Genomic DNA, 20138 nt, shown 5'->3' on the forward strand with positions numbered 1-20138 from the left:
ATTATATGGATCCCAATATATTTACAATGTACCGGTATATTAGGCCTAATTAAAAAAATACATGTATGTGTGTTTCCAGTTTCCAGACCTAAACTAATTTTATGTAGTGACACCTCAGCTGATAACGGTTCCTCGGTTTGATTCATTTAAAAAAAAAAAAAAAAAAAAATTCCTTCCTACCAACCCTATTTTTTTCAAGGATGAAACCTGAAACACGCATATATATTTTTTTAGGCCTTACATCAGTTTCATGATTCTTGTGGAATCCTAAAAACAAATCCCCGAATTCATTGACTGACTATAATTGTATTAATTTACATTAATATATCTATTTTGCATTATGAAATATTATAGGGGAGGGAAGCCCCAAAACTGATTTTGTTAAGTATAGTTTTCAAAATACAAATGTATGTCTTTATATGACAATTTAAAAAAAAAGAGGGAATTATTTACTCCAAAATTGGGAATAAAAAACTGACATACATACATGTAGCATTTAAAGAATGGTGAGGAAAGGTGCCGATTATTAGTCTAGAAACAAAGCTGATAAATTTTCCTCCTTTTTTTTGTAGCTCCTGGTAAAGTATGTGACTGGTATACATGTGTATACATTTGCAATTATTGCCTGATTCAGTTCTTCTACCTCATATTAATGAGTCATACACAGGTAAATGTTCAGATTCATGCATTACAGTATAGCAGTTCCATTCTCCATAGCAACCAGGAAATCATCACCAGCACAGATATTCACTGACCCGAATACAAATGTTTTATTGTCACCATTCTGAAAGACTTGACCTGTTAATTTCTGTTGAATGATGCCCTTCAGTCATGGAGTCATAAAACAACGTATACCGGTAGTGTATGCTAATAGGTCTTTACGGGGTAATTAACGATGAGCAGAACATTTAAATTTACCCTTAAGGCTCCACATGCTAAATTCAGTTTTATACAGATACAGTCAAGCCTGTTGTAACATCACCTGTTTTTAAAGGGGCAGTCTCACCGTTGCAGAATGACCAAAAAAAGAAAGATAATTAATTTTTCTTGTGAAATGTAAAGATTATACGTGTATATGTACCTTGAATTACGTACCCACAAAAAATTACATCCATATAATTTCAATTGGCCGATTATGAAGACCGATTAAAACAAAGTCCAGTGATAGAAATAAGCAGAATTTTTCACTAGTCCACCAGACAAACACATCTAGAAATCGACTTGTCTGACAATATTTTCACTTGTCCAAATAAATAGTTTGTTTTATTAAAGTACAAGGACGATGTTTTTCATTGCTCATAATTAAACTTCATTTAACATTTTTACTTGTCCACTGGACAACCATCAAGGCACATTTTCACTTGTCGGGACAAACGGACAAGTGCGTATTTCGAACACTGAAGTCATAAACGTATACTAGCAGATTATGACTTTTGATGTCATATTACGTCACATGCATAGATCTACATTACAAAATTGTTCATTTGACTTAGGTCATCTAGCAAGACCGTTTAAAGAAGAGCATTAGATTTGTTATGTTACATCTTAACTTATGTTATGTTATGTTATGTTATGTTATGTTATTATTTTACTACATTATTTTGCCATGTATATATGCTTGCCGCTGGTTACATTATAGGGCTATGAGACATGGAGGGAAACAAAAGTTGAATGTGCGGAATGCAATAGAATGACATGATTTGGCATCCGTGTTCATTGCTGGAATTAAGATGCATAATGCTATTTTACTTTATTCCTTAGTTTCATTATCAGTGTCGGATACACGGGTCTGGGTCGAGTTTGAACCTTGAGTACTCGAGCCCAATATTTTGGACTTCTGGAGGCCCTAGTCTTCTATGACAGTTATTTAGTATTTATTAAATTGGATGATCCAGATAATTAGAAGAATTGTTAAACGGCTGCTTGGTGGCGGTGTCCAATTAAGAAAGTCTGACTGTACTGTGTGTATACAGTTGGGAGTACCTTTAGGTGCAACACTGGAATCAGTGTCTCATTGGATATTCTGACCAAGTTACTGTTCACCATGATGGTATGCTTAATATAGTTTTCTTATGTTTATATTCATAATATTTCTGATTGTGATGTTTAAAGGGAAACCGTACTAATCAGTCAAAATTTAAAAATCATTACATCATCTTGAAATTTTTAATTCATGTACATATATCTGTCATTCTTTGTGTTACTGGGAAATCACTTTTATCATCTAATTTGTGTACCGGTAACTACATTATATTGCAGTCATCGAATTTAAGTACACAACCGAAATATAATATTTTTTATTCATGTACCCTTTTGATCTACACATATTTTTGTTTCTTAGTTATTAACTACAATAAAATTTGATATGCTGGCACATATATCTTTGATGCTAGAACAGAGTTGTAAATACACTGAATGAAAAAAGTAATTTAGAAAAACCCATTTATTGACTATTTACTTTACAATACAGGTATCAAAAAGTCATAACACTTATTATTTGTGCACAGATGGTAATACTGGTTGAGTAAATCAATATATAAGCCAATAAAAAATGTACTGTTACCATTGAAAATGTTTTACAGTCACAACTTGAAATACCCAATATATGTACATGTAAATGTAGGTGAACATTTTCCCCTGATCAGTGATGTTCTTACAGTCTGCAAATAATATTATTTGCCTCTGTGCAAATAATATTATTTGCCATTAAAACTTCCATTGTGAGTCGGGACGAGTTTGGTCATTATTCCCACATCAGCATCATTAATTCTTTCATATTTTTAGTCCTTACCGTCTAACCAGAGGGGACTATAGGTTTCGTCACATACTTCAGCATCATTAATTCTTTCATATTTTTAGTCCCTACCGTCTAACCGGAGGAGACTATAGGTTTCGTCACATACTTCAGCATCATTAATTCTTTCATATTTTTAGTCCCTACCATCAAACCAGAGGGGACTATAGGTTTTGTCACATACTTCAGCATCATTAATTCTTTCATATTTTTAGTCCCTACCGTCTAACCAGAGGGGACTATAGGTTTCGTCAAATACTTCAGCATCATTAATTCTTTCATATGTTTAGTCCCTACCGTCTAACCAGAGGAGACTATAGGTTTCGTCACATACTTCAGCATCATTAATTTCTTTCATATGTTTAGTCCCTACCGGTCTAACCAGAGGGGACAATAGGTTTCGTCACATACTTCAGCATCATTAATTCTTTCATATTTTTAGTCCCTACCGTCTAACCAGAGGAGACTATAGGTTTCGTCACATACTTCAGCATCATCATTACCGTCTAACCAGAGGGGACTTTCATTTAATTCATATTTTTAGTCCCTACCGTCTAACCAGAGGGGACTATAGGTTTCGTCACATACTTCAGCATCATTAATTCTTTCATATGTTTAGTCCCTACCGTCAAACCAGAGGAGATTATAGGTTTCGTCACATACTTCAGCATCATTAATTTCTTTCATATGTTTAGTCCCTACCGTCTAACCAGAGGGGACTATAGGTTTCATCTGTCCCACATATAGTTTTCTGGTTCTATTTTTCATAATGCCTCAAAATATTGACCTGACATTTTGTGTATATATGTTACAGATCAAGTTTGACAGAGGTCAGGGCTAGCTCTGGCAGTCGCCAAATTTGCCAATTGTGAATTTCAGCAACAATTGGCAAATTTTATTTTAATTTTGCAAATATATTTCATGAAATAATTGATATTTTATTATAAAATAACTGGGTTTTTGAAGATTAGTAGACAATTTGGCGAAATATTTTTTTGACCCAGAGCCAACCCTAGAGGTACATAAATATGGCCCTTGAGAGAAAAACATTTTGTACTTTTGGAGTGGGGGGGGGGGAGGGGGATGCCTCATACAGGGAGAGGGTCCAGGGGTCCGGATCCCCCTTTTTTGTAAATTCAAGCGTGATTTGTTCAGTTGTATAAGAGGTGCACTGTGTAAAAGAAGAGATCAGTCATCACATTTGGAACCCCCCTTTCAGTAATCCTGCATCCGCGCCCGTTATATTAAGATACAGTTTTGTGTATAAGCTTTATCATGTACTGTTACAGATCAAGGATGCTATTCATGGCGATTTATAATTTTTTTTTTTTTTTGCAGAGTTATGGCTCTTGAACTTAGGAGATAAGAAAATGTGTGGCGCCCAGTAGGGGACATGTATTGCTTTAGCAACACTCTAAAAATTGTTTGTTTGATACCCAATAGCTGGTGTTGTTAAACGTTCACTCATTTGTACTGAAACGTGATATGTGTACAGATGTCATAAATCAAAATGACAGTCCCGTGATTGCCGTCCATTTTAGGCCCATCATGGCAGTGGATCAAATGTAATCAAACAATTTACAAAAATTGATTTCCTTTTTCTCCTTCATTGACACAAACAGAAATTATTAATGAAAAGCATGCTTTTAAAAATTAAAAATAGTTGCTATAGACGGAAGGTATCTTGTTACGTCACTGTGTATGTTTTAGAGTAAGGCTTATCATTAGTGACGTCAAAACAATGTCGTTATGCTACAGTGATAATCAACACTACTACCCCTGTGCACTAGGGGCACTGCATGTGTTAGTAAGTTTACCTTTAGAGCACTATTTGAATAAATGTAATTTTAAATTATTTATTCTATTATTATTATAATTTATTTTTTAAACTGTATTTTAACAGTTAAAACAAGACACCACCCCCACCACCCCCCAAAAAAAAGAAAAAAAAGAGGAAGAAAGACTGCTATCAATGATGTGCTCTTTAAGAGTTCTTTGAACTGTTGACGTGTATAGGGTCTCGTACATTACTCAGTTGTATATACCGGTACTTGTACCTTGTAAGTCATACAGTGTGTTAGTTGCATTATGAATATTTATCCTGCAGCCACTGTTTCTATTGATTATGGATCGGCCTCGGTGGTGTCGTGGTAGGCCATCGGTCTACAGGCTTGTAGGTACTGGGTTCGGATCCCAGTCAAGGCATGGGATTTTTAATCCAGATAGTGAGTGCTCCGCAAGGCTCAGTGGGTAGGTGTAAACCACTTGCACCGACCAGTGCAATAAAACATTTCTTTCTTTCTTTCTATTGATTTTGATGATGGATAAAGTAAAGTCATATCTGTATTGTAGCAGGATTTTATTTTTGACGTCATTCATGTGATATCGCACACATAGCTACATTACAAAATCGCTCATTTCTCCTGTAGGTCATCATACAATGTAACTGAAATAATCACTTTTCCCTTTAATTTTTATAGTCTGCAGGATAAAGATAATAACTAGTTAATGGCGTAGGATATTGGCTTTATCCTGTTCATGCTAAATGAGAAAATTGCACACGGCAAGCCTCGCAGAATTTCTGTTTCTTACCTTCACAGGATAAAGCCAGTATCCTACATCATTAACTACTTATTCTCTTTTACCTGTAAATGTTATTAGAATTTTTTTTTTCTGTCATTTTTTTTGTATTTACATGTAGCTCTTTGGAATAAAAAAAAGAAGAAGATGAAATTATAGTTTTTAATGTTGAATGTTTATTGCCATTATGTTTTTGTGTTTGTAGTGCTTTTTCTCACAACGTCAATTATACTGATTGAAAGAAATAAGGGAACACATGGTATTTGAGACAGGTTTAATTTACTGTTAGAGTAGCTACAGCTGATTGAAAGAAATAAGGGAACACATGGTATTTGAGACAGGTTTAATTTACTGTTTGAGTAGTTACAGCTGATTGAAAGAAATAAGGGAATTGAGACAGGTTTAATTTACTGTTTGAGTAGTTACAGCTGATTGAAAGAAATAAGGGAACACATGGTATTTGAGACAGGTTTAATTTACTGTTTGAGTAGTTACAGCTGATTGAAAGAAATAAGGGAACACATGGTATTTGAGACAGGTTTAATTTACTGTTAGAGTAGTTACAACTGATTGAAAGAAATTTACTGTTAGAGTAGTTACAAGTGATTGAAAGAAATAAGGGAACACATGCCTGTATAAAATAAAATACTTGATGTAACGTGGAAATGAACGCCATTTATATCTGTTTTGATTTCCATGGCGATTTATTCTATTTTTAACAGTTTGGTCCTTGAACTTAGGATATAAATTTTTTTAGTTTTCTGGACTTGTTTTGCAATGCCTCAAGATATTTAGCTGAAATTTTATATGTAGCTATATCATGTACTATATTACAGATCAAGTTTGACTTTCATAGCGATTTACTCATTTTTCACAGTTATGGCCTTTGAACTTGGGAGATACAAAAAAAGTCTTGGGTCTAGAGGATATGTACATGTAAATTAGCAGTCCTCACAAAAAGCTCGTTTCAACAGCAATGCAGGAAACTTGAGACAAACATGGGTGAAAGGTTGTGGTTGATGTAATTTACATGCATATTATCACTACTGAAAATGAAGGGGACGGGATTTAGCTCAGTCAGTTGAGCGCTTGCCTGAAGTGCTTGCATCGCAGGATCGAACCACTTCAGTAGATTTGTTCAGTGGATTCGTTCCAACTAGTGCACTGCAACTAGTCAAAGGTCGTGATATGTGCTTTCCTGTCTGTGGGAAAGTGTATATAAAAGATACCTTGTTGCTAATGGAAAAATGTAGCGGGCTTCCTCTCTTACAACCGGCCTCGGTGGCGTCGTGGTAGGCCATCAGTCTACAGGGTGGTAGGTACTGGGTTCGGATCCCAGTCGAGGCATGTGATTTTTTAATCCAGATACCGACTCCAAACCCTGAGTGAGTGCTTCACAAGGCTCAATGGGTAGGTGTAAACCACTTGCACTGACCAGTGATCCATAACTGGTTCAACAAAGGCCATGGTTTGTGCTATCCTGCCTGTGGGAAGTGCAAATAAAAGATCCCTTGCTGCTAATCGGAAAGAGTAGCCCATGTAGTGGCGACAGCGGGTTTAATCTCAAAATCTGTGTGGTCCAACCATATGTCTGATGCCATATAACCATAAATAACATGTGTTGAGTGCGTCGTTAAATAAAACATTTCTTTCTTTCTTTTTCCTCTCCTACAAGTCTTAGACATGGTCAAAATTATCAAATGTTTGACATCCAATAACCGATGATTAATAAATCAGTGTGCTCTAGTGGTGTCAGATAAACAAAACAAAGTTTAACTTTACCTGAAAATCAGGGATTCTAGATTGACTTGGAACTTTTTAACATGCCCCTATACCACTACAGTTTCAGGCATGTCCATCCCGGGCCTTGTCTCTGGGTAGCCAGGGACATAACCCGGGACAGAAAGTTATGGGGATAATCTAGAATTTGTACTCGAATGCTGTTTGTGACACTGATTATCAGAAAACATATTATTACCCATATGTGCAGAGAGAAGTGGGGAAAGAAAAATGAATTTTCCCTAGAGAGAAAAAAAAATATTTCTCTAGATACATTTTGATGTCTTAATCAATGCTTCTGAACTGTTTGTTATAACTGATAATTTTGGTGCATGCAGCGGTTAATTAAATGTAAGAATAGTTTCCATGGTGGCAGTCATGTCACTAACTAACTTAGTCTTATGTCATCAGTGCTGTCACTTGTTCTCAATGTTTTCAATAACAGTATTATTTGAAAATCTTCCATAAAATGATAAAGATTGATAATGGGTAATAAGTAGAATACCCAACTTGCTTCTCGGCAAAACCCTTTGTCTTGTACTTGTGAATTGATGTTGTCAGAGGCTTGGGAAGGACAACATCAATTCACTCATGCAAGATAATCTGCATTTCCTCGTAGTTCGTTGAGTATCCACTAATTCTGACCTAAAATTGCTTCCTGCCTCTTTGTCAGTGATTTATTTCAAGCCATGAATTTCAAAATTGAGTTGAACAAATATTCCATCATTTTTTCCTGATTTTGCATGTGTGATTTCAGAAGTCAGCCGAAGCCATGATGGCCTCACTGAAGTCGGACAAGGCAGTGCACATGTCCGTGGAGGAAGTGTCCGAAATGTGTCAGACCAACCTGGACCTTGGCCTTACCACGGACGAAGTGACGCGCCGAAAACACATATACGGACCCAACGAGTTCGAGATCACCAAGGAAGAACCACTGTGGAAGAAGTATCTAGGACAGGTCAGTGCATATCTAGGACAGGTCAGTGCGTATCTAGGTCAGTGCGTATCTAGGACAGTTCAGTGCGTATCTAGGACAGGTCAGTGCTTATCTAGGACAAGTGAGTGCGTATCTAGGGCAGGTGAGTGCGTATCTAGGGTTTTGAGTGCGTATCTAGGGCAGGTGAGTGAGTATCAGTTAGTGAGTATCAAGGACAGGTGAGTGAGTATCAAGAGTAGGTTAGTATCTAGGGCAGGTGAGTGAGTATCAGTTAGTGAGTATCAAGGACAGGTGAGTGAGTATCAAGAATAGGTTAGTATCTAGGACAGATGAGTGCATGGGTTTTAGGCAAAGCTGGGAGGCTGGTGCCAACTGTTTTTCACTTTTAAGGAGCAATTCAGTGTGTGAGGTGTGAAATATCATGCCCCTCTTGTTTTAATAAACCGTAATTCCAGCCCCTATTATTTTGAGGAACGTGTGCAATTTTTTCAAAAATGAAGGTGTGTGGTACTTGAAAAAACAACATGTCAGACTTTTATAGAAAGTTGAGATCATATTTTATAATATTTAAAAATATCTTGATTCATATCACAGTGTTACATCGTACTAGAACGTCAAGTGCGATGTAACACTTCGACGTTACACAATGATGTCATCGATTGGCACACTACTACTGGAACATCGGTGATCAGGGATATAAATTAAAATGGATTATGGGTAATACACAGCAGATTAAACTCGCTACCATTTCGTATCATGACAATTGAACATTATTTTATTTGGACATAAACATGATAAGAAATTTTAGCTCATTTAATATTCTTTGAAACATATTTTATTGCATATCATATACAAGAGGATTGAACCAACATTCAAAACACTCTGCTGTTTTCTCTTCGATATTTAAAGAAAAATAACACACACCCCACCCCACGCCACCCCCCCAAAAAAAACCCACCCACTGAGACTTACGAAGAAGGCTTTGGAATGATAACCCTATTTATAGCTTTATATGTATGTAACAAAAAACTCAACCTCCACTGAGGGGATTCGAACCACACACAAGAATCCAGCGCTCTATTAACTGAGTTAATAGGGAAATTCCCACTAGCTACTGCCAGTATGAACAAAACAAACATAAAAACGGACAGTAGAGTGAAGAAACTAGGGATTGAAAGGTTAGACAACATAATGGAGTTTCACTAAGTTGCCCTAATTTGATCTTTGTATTCTGTTTCAGTTTAACAGTCCTTTGATCTTACTGCTGTTGGGGTCAGCAGTTGTCAGTGTCTTCATGAAACAAGTAGACGATGCAGTTAGCATTACAGTCGTAAGTGACCTCTTCGTAACGGATAACAGTTAAATATGCAACATGGTATAAATAATATTTTCAGATACAGTGAAACTTCTCTAAGTCGGACATCCATGGGACCAGATATTTGGTCCGGTATTCCGAGGTGTTTGGTTTTCAGGAGTTTGCATAAAACAAAAACTTTTCTTGCCTGTTCACATTCGGCTTTATATACATGTATGTATTGAAGATAAATCCAACAGTTAATAATCCAATAAAGCACCTTTAAAGATGTTTTAATGTATGCTTATATACTTCAAAAACGTTTAATGATTTTAACTTTAACATCGAGTGATAGATCAATACGGTGAAGTTTAACTGAACGTTCCACATTAAAGATCAATATGGCAGCGAAATACTACTGACATCTTTTCAACACTGAAAAGCTAACATTTCTTTTGCCTAGTCTTTATTTTGCTACATAATGGTTTTCAAACAAAATCAAACAATATGAAGAGGGTGGATTAAATTCATTGTTATTTTGTCGACCCATGAAGCAAACTATAAATATGTTTGTTATGGATATCAAAGCTGTCACTTGATCTTTAATTGCTTAATTATTATTTGCCAATGTACCCAGTCATAGGTAATGGTGATTACACATCTAATGGCTAACCCGGACGAGTGTATTTTGCATTGGTTATGCTTGCAGTCAAGTAATCTGGCCGAAGACGGCAAAGTGACAATGAACAAAACAATATATTGTTAGTGGCGCCATAATTATTGACAACGGTCTGTTTTTTAGAGATACAAATTGCCCTAAATAAAGAGTTTGGGACTGAATTATTTGTCCGGTGTTCAGTTTAAGAGAGGTTTCCGGTTTAGAGAGGTAAACTTTAGTGTTAAAACATGTGTAAATCACAGGACTTTGGAAGACGTCCGGTTTAGAGAGAATTCCGGTTTAGAGAGGGTCCAGTCTTGAGGAGTCTCACTGTATTTACCTTTTGTGACACCCAATAGCTGATGGATATTTTTGTGCTGGGGTGTCGTTAAACATTAACCGGCCTTGGTGGCGTCGTGGTAGGCCATCGGTCTAAAGGCTGGTAGGTACTGGGTTCGGATCCCAGTTGAGGCATGGGATTTTTAATCCAGATACCGACTCCAAACCCTGAGTGAGTGCTCCGCAAGGCTCAATGGGTAGGTGTAAACCACTTGCACCGACCAGTGATCCATAACTGGTTCAACAAAGGCCATGGTTTGTGCTATCCTGCCTATGGGAAGCACAAATAAAAGATCCCTTGCTGCTAATCGGAAAGAGTAGCCCATGTAGTGGCGACAGCGGGTTTCTTCTCAAAATCTGTAGTCCTTAACCATATGTCTGACGCCATATAACCGTAAATAAAATGTGTTGAGTGCGTCGTTAAATAAAACATTTCTTTCTTTCCCTATAGCTGATGGATATTTGTGTGCTGGGGTGTCGTTAAACATTCCTTCATTCATTGTACTTGTTGTTAGCTTACCCTCTCATCTTATACTTTTACATGTACTTGGTTCTGTATGCACTGTGTACATTTTAATCTTGGTAATAATTATATGTTTACCCAACATAGATCTTTAATATATCAGATTCTAATCTTTGCAGCTTAACTCTTAATTGTTATTGTCACTTCCCCCTCCCCCCCCCCCCCCCCCCCACACACACACACACTTTAAGCCTTAATGTTTTCCTCAGGTTAGATCTTACATGTAATGTCTTTTATATATATACATGTATATATATTTACAAAAAAGTATATAATGTTGCCAGAATTCAGCTTTAATGTCTAATTTCTCTATATCTTAGTTTATTTATGTCCATGTCCTATTTAAATAAAAATTATCTTATTAAATTTAATACCTGCAGAACATTGTAATTAAACAATCACATTACAAAACATATCTGTCATTAGTTTATGATATCTGTTTTAATATAGCTTGAAATATGTTGTCTGTTTACCTTTTTTTTTTTTTTTTACAGCATTAATTGGTAACATTGTGTATTTTCAGGCCATCATCATTGTATCCACCGTGGCCTTTGTTCAGGTACACATTTTTTAATAACATTTTCAGTGTGTAATGGTGGTGGTTACTATCACGATCAAGTGCTCATGTCAGATTTTGGTTCTTATCATCATGTCACAGGACTCAGAACTTCAGAATTTATTACCTATGGTGGGGCGGGACGTAGGCCAGTGGTAAAGTGCTTGATCTGGGATCGATCCCTGTTGGTGGGCCCATTGGGCTATTTCTCGTTCCAGCCAGTGCACCATGACTGATATATCAAGGGCTGTGGTATGTACTACCCTGTCTGTGGGATGGTGCATATAAAAGATCCCTTGCTGCTAATTGAAAAGAGTAGCCCATGAAGTGGCTCTCGCAATATCTGTATAGTCCCTAACCGTATGTCTTACGCCATATAACCATAAATAAAATGTGTTTAGTGCGTCCTTAAATAGAACATTTCCTTCCTTCTTTATTACCTATGGCAGTTTTAAAATGTTCACTGACGGCAATTTTGAGCCTGCCTACAGCAGTTTAAACCCAGTAACTTTTGCAACAAATAAACATAATTTTAAAAACAAAAATTATCCCTTCAATTAAAGGTACTAATGTTTATCCAGTATGAGAAAAAGTCAGTGACCTATGGCAGTTGATATCACGGCTAGGTACAGCAATGGCTGTCGGTGACCTGTGGCAGTTGATATCACGGCTAGGTACAGCAATGGCTGTCGGTGACCTGTGGCAGTTGATATCACTGCTAGGTACAGCAATGGCTGTCAGTGACCTATGGCAGTTGATATCACGGCTAGGTACAGCAATGGCTGTCGGTGACCTATGGCAGTTGATATCACGGCTAGGTACAGCAATGGCTGTCGGTGACCTGTGGCAGTTGATATCACTGCTAGGTACAGCAATGGCTGTCAGTGACCTATGGCAGTTGATATCACGGCTAGGTACAGCAATGGCTGTCGGTGACCTGTGGCAGTTGATATCACGGCTAGGTACAGCAATGGCTGTCGGTGACCTGTGGCAGTTGATATCACGGCTAGGTACAGCAATGGCTGTCAGTGACCTGTGACAGTTGATATCACGGCTAGGTACAGCAATGGCTGTCGGTGACCTGTGGCAGTTGATATCTGCTAGGTACAGCAATGGCTGTCAGTGACCCGTGGCAGTTGATATCACAGCTAGTACAGCAATGGCTGTCGGTGACCCGTGGCAGTTGATATCACAGCTAGGTACACTAATTGCTGTCGGTGACCAGTGGCAGTTGATATCACAGCTAGGTACACTAATTGCTGTCGGTGACCTGTGGCAGTTGATATCACAGCATAGGTACAGTAATGGCTGTCGGTGACCTATGGCAGTTAATATCACAGCATAGGTACAGTAATGGCTGTCGGTGACCTATGGCAGTTAATATCACAGCTAGGTACAGCAATGGCTGTCAGTGACCTGTGGCAGTTGATATCACAGCTAGGTACAGCAATGGCTGTTGGTAGTGCTGTTAGGTTCGAGCCCTGATATGACTCCTGCATTTAGTACAAACTTTTAAGAATTGTACAGTTGCATAAATTATTTATGGGTCATGCAAAAAGAAATTTAATGTACCCATTTCCTTTTTGCATAATCTGTTATGTCAGTAAATGTAAATGACTTCCTAACTTTAATGCGTGAACGAAAATGTAGGTCACACAAAATTAGATTTGCATAAGCGACAGCGAAACAAAATTAACATTCTCGCAATTTTCAAAGGCCTGTCATAATAGGGATTTTATATTCTGGTTGTGTCTGTGTGTGTATGCACATAACTGAATATTAATGAAAATTAATTAATATATACCTGTACACGTATAAATGAAACACGCTGATAAAAAGATGTTGCTATATTCGTTGTTACATGTAACCCAATCATGCCTCCTTTTGTTTATTTATGCCCATCATCCTTCATCCCCCCCCACCCCCTACCCCAAGAATAGGCTGTTGACAATACATATAGCTCTCCAGAGTCGTCAGTCCTGGGCCTTTGTTTCAAGCTGTTTAACATCCAGTAGCCATTGATTAATGAATCAGTGTGCTCTAGTGGTTCGTTAAACAAAACAAACTTTTAACTTTTATGTTAGCCTCGCTCACTGTTGCTGAACTTGGAGTAGACATATCCTGTTTTCCTGGTGTCCACCTCACTCACTGTTGCTGAACTTGGAGTAGACATAGCCTGTTTTCCTGGTGTCCACCTCACTCACTGTTGCTGAACTTGGAGTAGACATAGCCTGTTTTCCTGGTGTCCACCTCACTCACTGTTGCTGAACTTGGAGTAGACATATCCTGTTTTCCTGGTGTCCACCTCACTCACTGTTGCTGAACTTGGAGTAGACATAGCCTGTTTTCCTGGTGTCCACCTCACTCACTGTTGCTGAACTTGGAGTAGACATATCCTGTTTTCCCGGTGTCCACCTCGCTCACTGTTGCTGAACTTGGAGTAGACATATCCTGTTTTCCCGGTGTCCACCTCGCTCACTGTTGCTGAACTTGGAGTAGACATATCCTGTTTTCCCGGTGTCCACCTCACTGACTGTTGCTGAACTTGGAGTAGACATATCCTGTTTTCCCGGTGTCCACCTCGCTCACTGTTGCTGAACTTGGAGTAGACATATCCTGTTTTCCCGGTGTCCACCTCGCTCACTGTTGCTGAACTTGGAATAGACATATCCTGTTTTCCCGGTGTCCACCTCGCTCACTGTTGCTGAACTTGGAGTAGACATATCCTGTTTTCCCGGTGTCCACCTCGCTCACTGTTGCTGAACTTGGAATAGACATATCCTGTTTTCCCGGTGTCCACCTCACTCACTGTTGCTGAACTTGGAGTAGACATAGCCTGTTTTCCCGGTGTCCACCTCACTCACTGTTGCTGAACTTGGAGTAGACATATCCTGTTTTCCCGGTGTCCACGTCACTCACTGTTGCTGAACGTGGAGTAGACATATCCTGTTTTCCCGGTGTCCACCTCGCTCACTGTTGCTGAACTTGGAGTAGACATATCCTGTTTTCCCGGTGTCCACCTCGCTCACTGTTGCTGAACTTGGAGTAGACATATCCTGTTTTCCCGGTGTCCACCTCGCTCACTGTTGCTGAACTTGGAATAGACATATCCTGTTTTCCCGGTGTCCACCTCACTCACTGTTGCTGAACTTGGAGTAGACATAGCCTGTTTTCCCGGTGTCCACCTCACTCACTGTTGCTGAACTTGGAGTAGACATATCCTGTTTTCCCGGTGTCCACGTCACTCACTGTTGCTGAACGTGGAGTAGACATATCCTATTTTCCTTGTGTCCACCTGGAGGTCTTTTCACAATGTATTCTTTGGACGATCTCTTGCCCTGGGGGTTCCAATTCGGAGACTGTCTAAAAAGTTTAATAATAATCTCTTATTGTATGTATGTATGTATGTTGTCATCTGAAGTGTGCCAGAAGCAATGAAAGGCCATTCGATGAATAAATGGAATATTTGACACAATTATAGGATTTAGATCTTGTTAGGCTTAATGCAAGATTGAACCCAATTGAACTCTATTGATTGACCTCTGCAGTGTTTCAATGGGTTTTTGTTTTTGTTTTTTTGTTGTTTTTTGGGGGGAGGTTCTTTTATTCTACAGGTGTTTCTTTTTAACGGTCAGTTAGATTTGTTAATTAAAGATAACAATTGTCTTTTTTGGAATAAATTTTGTCAAAAACATTCAAACTCATTTACAAGGAGAAAGTGCAGGTACAGGTTTTATTTACCCCATCCCTGCCAGTGCATCAGCACTGGTATGTCACAGTATTGTGGTATGTGTTGTCCTGTGGACAAGTGCATATTATAAACGATCTCTTGTTGCTAATGGAAGAAAACATTTATTGGGTTTCTTCTTAACGTGTCAAAATTATCAAATGCTTGACATCCACTAGTTGATGATTAATTGGCTCTAGTAGTGTCGTTAAACAAAACAAAATAAAATAAACATCTTCAAAAAGGCAGATTCTAGCTCAGTGATAAAGTACTTGCCTGAGGTGCAACCTGTTGTAGGATGTTTTCCCCATCCCAACCAGTGCCGCATTGTTACTGCAAAAGCCATGGTATGTGCTGTCCTGTCTATGGAAGAGTGAATATAAAAGATCCCTTGCAACTATTCTATAGCAATAGCCTGTGCAGTGGCTGTGTGTTTCCTCTCTTATTTTTTAGACTATGCAAGGAAGAAATGTTTTATTTAACAATGTATTCCATCACATTTTAATTACGGTGTTATGACGTCGGATATATGGTAAAGGACCACACAGATAATGAGAGATGAAATAATGCCAGTGGCTACTCTTTTTTGATTGGCAGCAAGGGATCTTTTATATGCATTTCTAGACCAAATGTAGAAATAAATATCTTAGACACCAAATAGTGTTGTTTAAAGTCTGCTGAGGTGTCATTAAAAAAAAAAAAAATCTTTCCTAATTTTTTCTATCTAACAAATAAGTGTTTTTTGAAGTCGGTTATTAGATTTGTTAATTAAAAATCTTATCTCTCTTTTTTTCTGTAATAATAATTTTGTCAAAACTAGACTAGTGTACTTCATTTTTGTACTTTATTCCGGCGTAATAATCATTGTCTGCTTTCCAATTTACATGTATCGGTCTGTAAAAATACATTGTGTAGTTGTGTTTCAGTAATAAGACATTTTGCTGTTTATTTTTCTAGGAGTATAGATCGGAAAAATCTTTAGAAGCGTTAACGAAGCTTGTTCCTCCACAGTGTCATTGGTAAGAAATAAAACAAATTGTTGACGGTAATAGAGTAACCTCCATTGAGGCTGTAAGTTTTTGTTCTATCACATTTAGGGCAGGACATAGCCCAGTGGTAAAGCACTCGCTTGATGCACAGTCTGTCTAGGATTGATCCCTGTCGGTGGGCCCATTGGACTATTTCTCCTTCCAGCTAGGGCACCTCGACTGATATATCAAAGGCTGTGGTATGTGCTATCGTGTCTGTGGGATGGTGCATATAAAAGATCCTTGTTATTAATGGAAAAAATGTAGCAGAATGTCCTCTCTAAGACTATGTGTTAAAATTACCAAATGTTTGAAATCTATTGGCCCATGATTAATAAATCAATGTGCCTTAGTGGTGTTGTTTAATAAAAACAAAACTTTTTATAACTTTTACATAATAAATATAGTTTCCTGTTCAGAATATTATTGTCTGTATTTTCAGTGTTTGTGTTCATCATAATATTTGTACGTAACTCAAACTAGATGTACGAAAATATTTGCCATAGTACATGCACTTGGATGATCAGAAACATGTCTAATATACAGTGCTATCTCCTACTGGTTGAACCGGAGGGGACTATAAGTTTCATCTCTGTTCATCTGTCTATCCGTCTATCTGTCCCACATATGGTTTTCCAGATGGGTTTTTTCCACTATGCCTTGAGATATTGAGCTGAAATTTTGTGTTAAGCTTCATCGTGTACTGTTACAGATCAAGTTTGACGTTAATGACGATTTACTCTTTTTTAAGTTATGGCCCTGGAACTCCAGATATTAAGTTGAAATTTTGTGTATAGCTTTATCATATTCTGTTACAGATCAAGTTTGACTTTCATGGTAATTTACTCTTTTTTTTCAGAGTTATGGCCCTTGAACCTAGGCAATATTAAAATTTATTCTCCGAACCTTTTTTTGCAGTTCCTAAAGATATTGAAATGAAATTTTGTATATAGGTTTATCATGTACTGTTACAGATCAAGTTTGACTTTCTTGGTGATATACCCATTTTTCACAGAGTTATGGCCCTTGAACTTTGTCGGGCCCGGTAGAGTATATGTATTGTTTTAACATTAATCTCAGGATGCAAGTATTATTTAATATGTAATGATTAGTCATTAAAATGTCTCTTTTAGTTGTCAATATCTTAACAACAATGGCAACAAACTGGGAACAGTCCCTTTAAAAAATTAAATTAAATCTCTGCTGCCCCCCTCCCCCTACTCGTTCCACATTGTAATGTTTAGAATGGCCCATCAGAAAATTATTTGTTGTTGTTTGCAGTGTGCGTAATGGCAAACAGGAGACCTTTCTAGCCAAAGAGTTGGTACCAGGAGACATTGTCATTCTCAGCATTGGTGACCGAGTCCCAGCAGACATCAGACTCATTGAGGTAAAATCGCTTGTTCTACATATATACAGAAATCAGACTGATTGAGGTAAAATCGCTTGTTCTACATATATACAGAAATCAAACTGATTGAGGTAAAATCGCTTGTTCTACATATATACACAACTACATACTAGTGGGACGTTGTCATTCTCGGCATTGGTGACCGAGTCCCAGCAGACATCAGACTGATTGAGGTAAAATCGCTTGTTCTACATATATACACAACTACATACTAGTGGGACGTTGTCATTCTCGGCATTGGTGACCGAGTCCCAGCAGACATCAGACTCATTGAGGTAAAACCGCTTGTTCTACATATATACAGAAATCAGACTGATTGAGGTAAAACCGCTTGTTCAACATATATACACAACTACATACTAGTTGACGGGTGGGACGTAGCTCCGTGGTAAAGCACCTGCCCGATGCACAGTTGGTCAGGAATTGATCCCTGTCGGTAGATCATTGGGCTATTTCTTTTTCTAGCCGGACGAGACGTAGCCCAGTGGTAAAGCGCTCACTCGACGTGGGATCGATCCCTGTTGGTAGGCCCGTTGGGATAGATCCATTCAACTGATTGTTTTTTTCTCGTTCCAGCCAGTGCACTACAACTGGTCAAAGGCTGTGGTATGTGCTTTCCTGTCTGTGGAAAATACATATAAAAGATCCCTTGCTGCATTAGGAAAATGTAGCATGTTTCCTTTGATGACTACTAATCAGAATTACCAAGTCTTTGACATCCAATAGCCGATGATTATTTAATCAATGTGCTCTAGTGGTGTCATTAAACAAAGCGAACTGTTAATTTTTTTAATTGAGAACATTGTTTTTGTTTTTCAGGCTATAGACCTGTCAATAGATGAGTCGAGTTTCACTGGAGAAACTCAGTCAGTTAACAAGACGGTAAACACTCAGAATGACAGCGAGAAAAACCAGATTTCACAGAGACGAAACATTGCCTACATGGGCACGCTCGTCAGAACCGGCAGAGGAAAGGTTTGTTTGTAGGAGGCCGCACGGCTTCAAAACTGATTTTTAAAGAGGAGGGTGGCAACAGAGGCGGTGTTGAGGAAGGGAAAGGGAAGTGCGAAAGGGAGAAAAAGAATGAAAAACTGAGTTTATAGCAAATAACTGACTAACCACAAATTTAATAATTAGTTTGAAAATATGTCATGAAATAGGTTAACTTTCTGAATCCTGGAACCTATCAATTGAGCTAATAAGTAAATGGTATGATGAATGAATAAATAAGTATGTATATAGAGAATAATACATGGGTGGCCGTTTTAAAATGTATCTAATGAGTGAAAGCGAGTTTTGAGATAAATGGTATGATGAATGAATAAATAAGTATGTATATAGAGAATAATACATGAATGGCCGTTTTAAAATGTATCTAATGAGCGAAAGCGAGTTGTGAGATAAATGGTATAATGAATGAATAAATAAGTATGTATACAGAGAATAATACATGAGTGGCCGTAGTGAGATAAATGGTATGATGAATGAATAAATAAGTATGTATATAGAGAATAATACATGAGTGGCCGTTTTAAAATGTATCTAATGAGTGAAAGCGAGTTGTGAGATAAATGGTATGATGAATGAATAAATAAGTATGTATATAGAGAATAATACATGAGTGGCCGTTTTAAAATGTATCTAATGAGCGAAAGCGAGTTGTGAGATAAATGGTATGATGAATGAATAAATAAGTATGTATATAGAGAATAATACATGAGTGGCCTTTTTAAAATGTATCTAATGAGTGAAAGCGAGTTGTGAGATAAATGGTATAATGAATGAATAAATAAGTATGTATATAGAGAATAATACATGAGTGGCCGTTTTAAAATGTATCTAATGAGCGAACGCGAGTTGTGAGATAAATGGTATCTAACGGACACGAATGTATTATCCTGTTTCTTACATATCCTCAAAAACCAGGTTTTAAGCAAATTTTAACATCTTTTTCGACTAAAAGTTATTTACAGCTGTTGCAGTTGCAGCTAACTTTCGCGTCACCGACACATGATTGTCAGGTTAACTATATGTCACAGTGTAATCTTTTTCCACTGTGTTGTTTTTCATTGGCTGCATGGCACTAGGAGCAGCCAGTCGTATGTCTTGTTATGTTAACAACCCATATGTTATCAAAAATAATGCATGGTGTTCTCACCAAGGGCGTGTAAGAAAAATGAATAAGTCGTTTTAACATTTTTGCAAGTTGTTGAACGTAATCGTTGATTAACATAATACCGGAAATAAATACAGATGCTTGAAAAAATTAGTGAGTGAGAGATAACAATGACTAATATACATGTAAGAACAATCATTTGTGTGCACATGATTTTAATGATGATTTAAACAGTAAAAAAACTTCCCATTTTTTTCTTCACAGGGTATTGTTATTGGAACTGGCGAAAATTCTGAGTTTGGAGAAATATTTAAAATGATGCAAGGGGAAGAGGTGAGGAGAAACACTGATAAGATTTATATTCTGGATTATAGTGCCACTCGGACACTTTATTCT

General features: G+C 37.6%; 1 protein-coding gene across 1 annotated transcript in view; it reads left to right on the plus strand.

The window, feature by feature from the left end:
- Window positions 1-20138, plus strand: part of LOC121389453 (calcium-transporting ATPase type 2C member 1-like) — a 47997-nt gene that overhangs the window by 4348 nt on the left and 23511 nt on the right. The window contains exons 2-8 of the mRNA XM_041521083.1: window positions 7911-8111; window positions 9331-9420; window positions 11428-11463; window positions 16145-16206; window positions 17497-17605; window positions 18446-18601; window positions 20007-20075. Coding sequence (XP_041377017.1) covers window positions 7911-8111; window positions 9331-9420; window positions 11428-11463; window positions 16145-16206; window positions 17497-17605; window positions 18446-18601; window positions 20007-20075 — 723 coding nt within the window. The remainder of the gene's footprint in view (window positions 1-7910; window positions 8112-9330; window positions 9421-11427; window positions 11464-16144; window positions 16207-17496; window positions 17606-18445; window positions 18602-20006; window positions 20076-20138) is intronic.

Source organism: Gigantopelta aegis, chromosome 14 (genome assembly GCF_016097555.1).
Source record: "Gigantopelta aegis isolate Gae_Host chromosome 14, Gae_host_genome, whole genome shotgun sequence".
In the NCBI taxonomy this organism is placed as follows: Eukaryota; Metazoa; Mollusca; class Gastropoda; order Neomphalida; family Peltospiridae; genus Gigantopelta; species Gigantopelta aegis.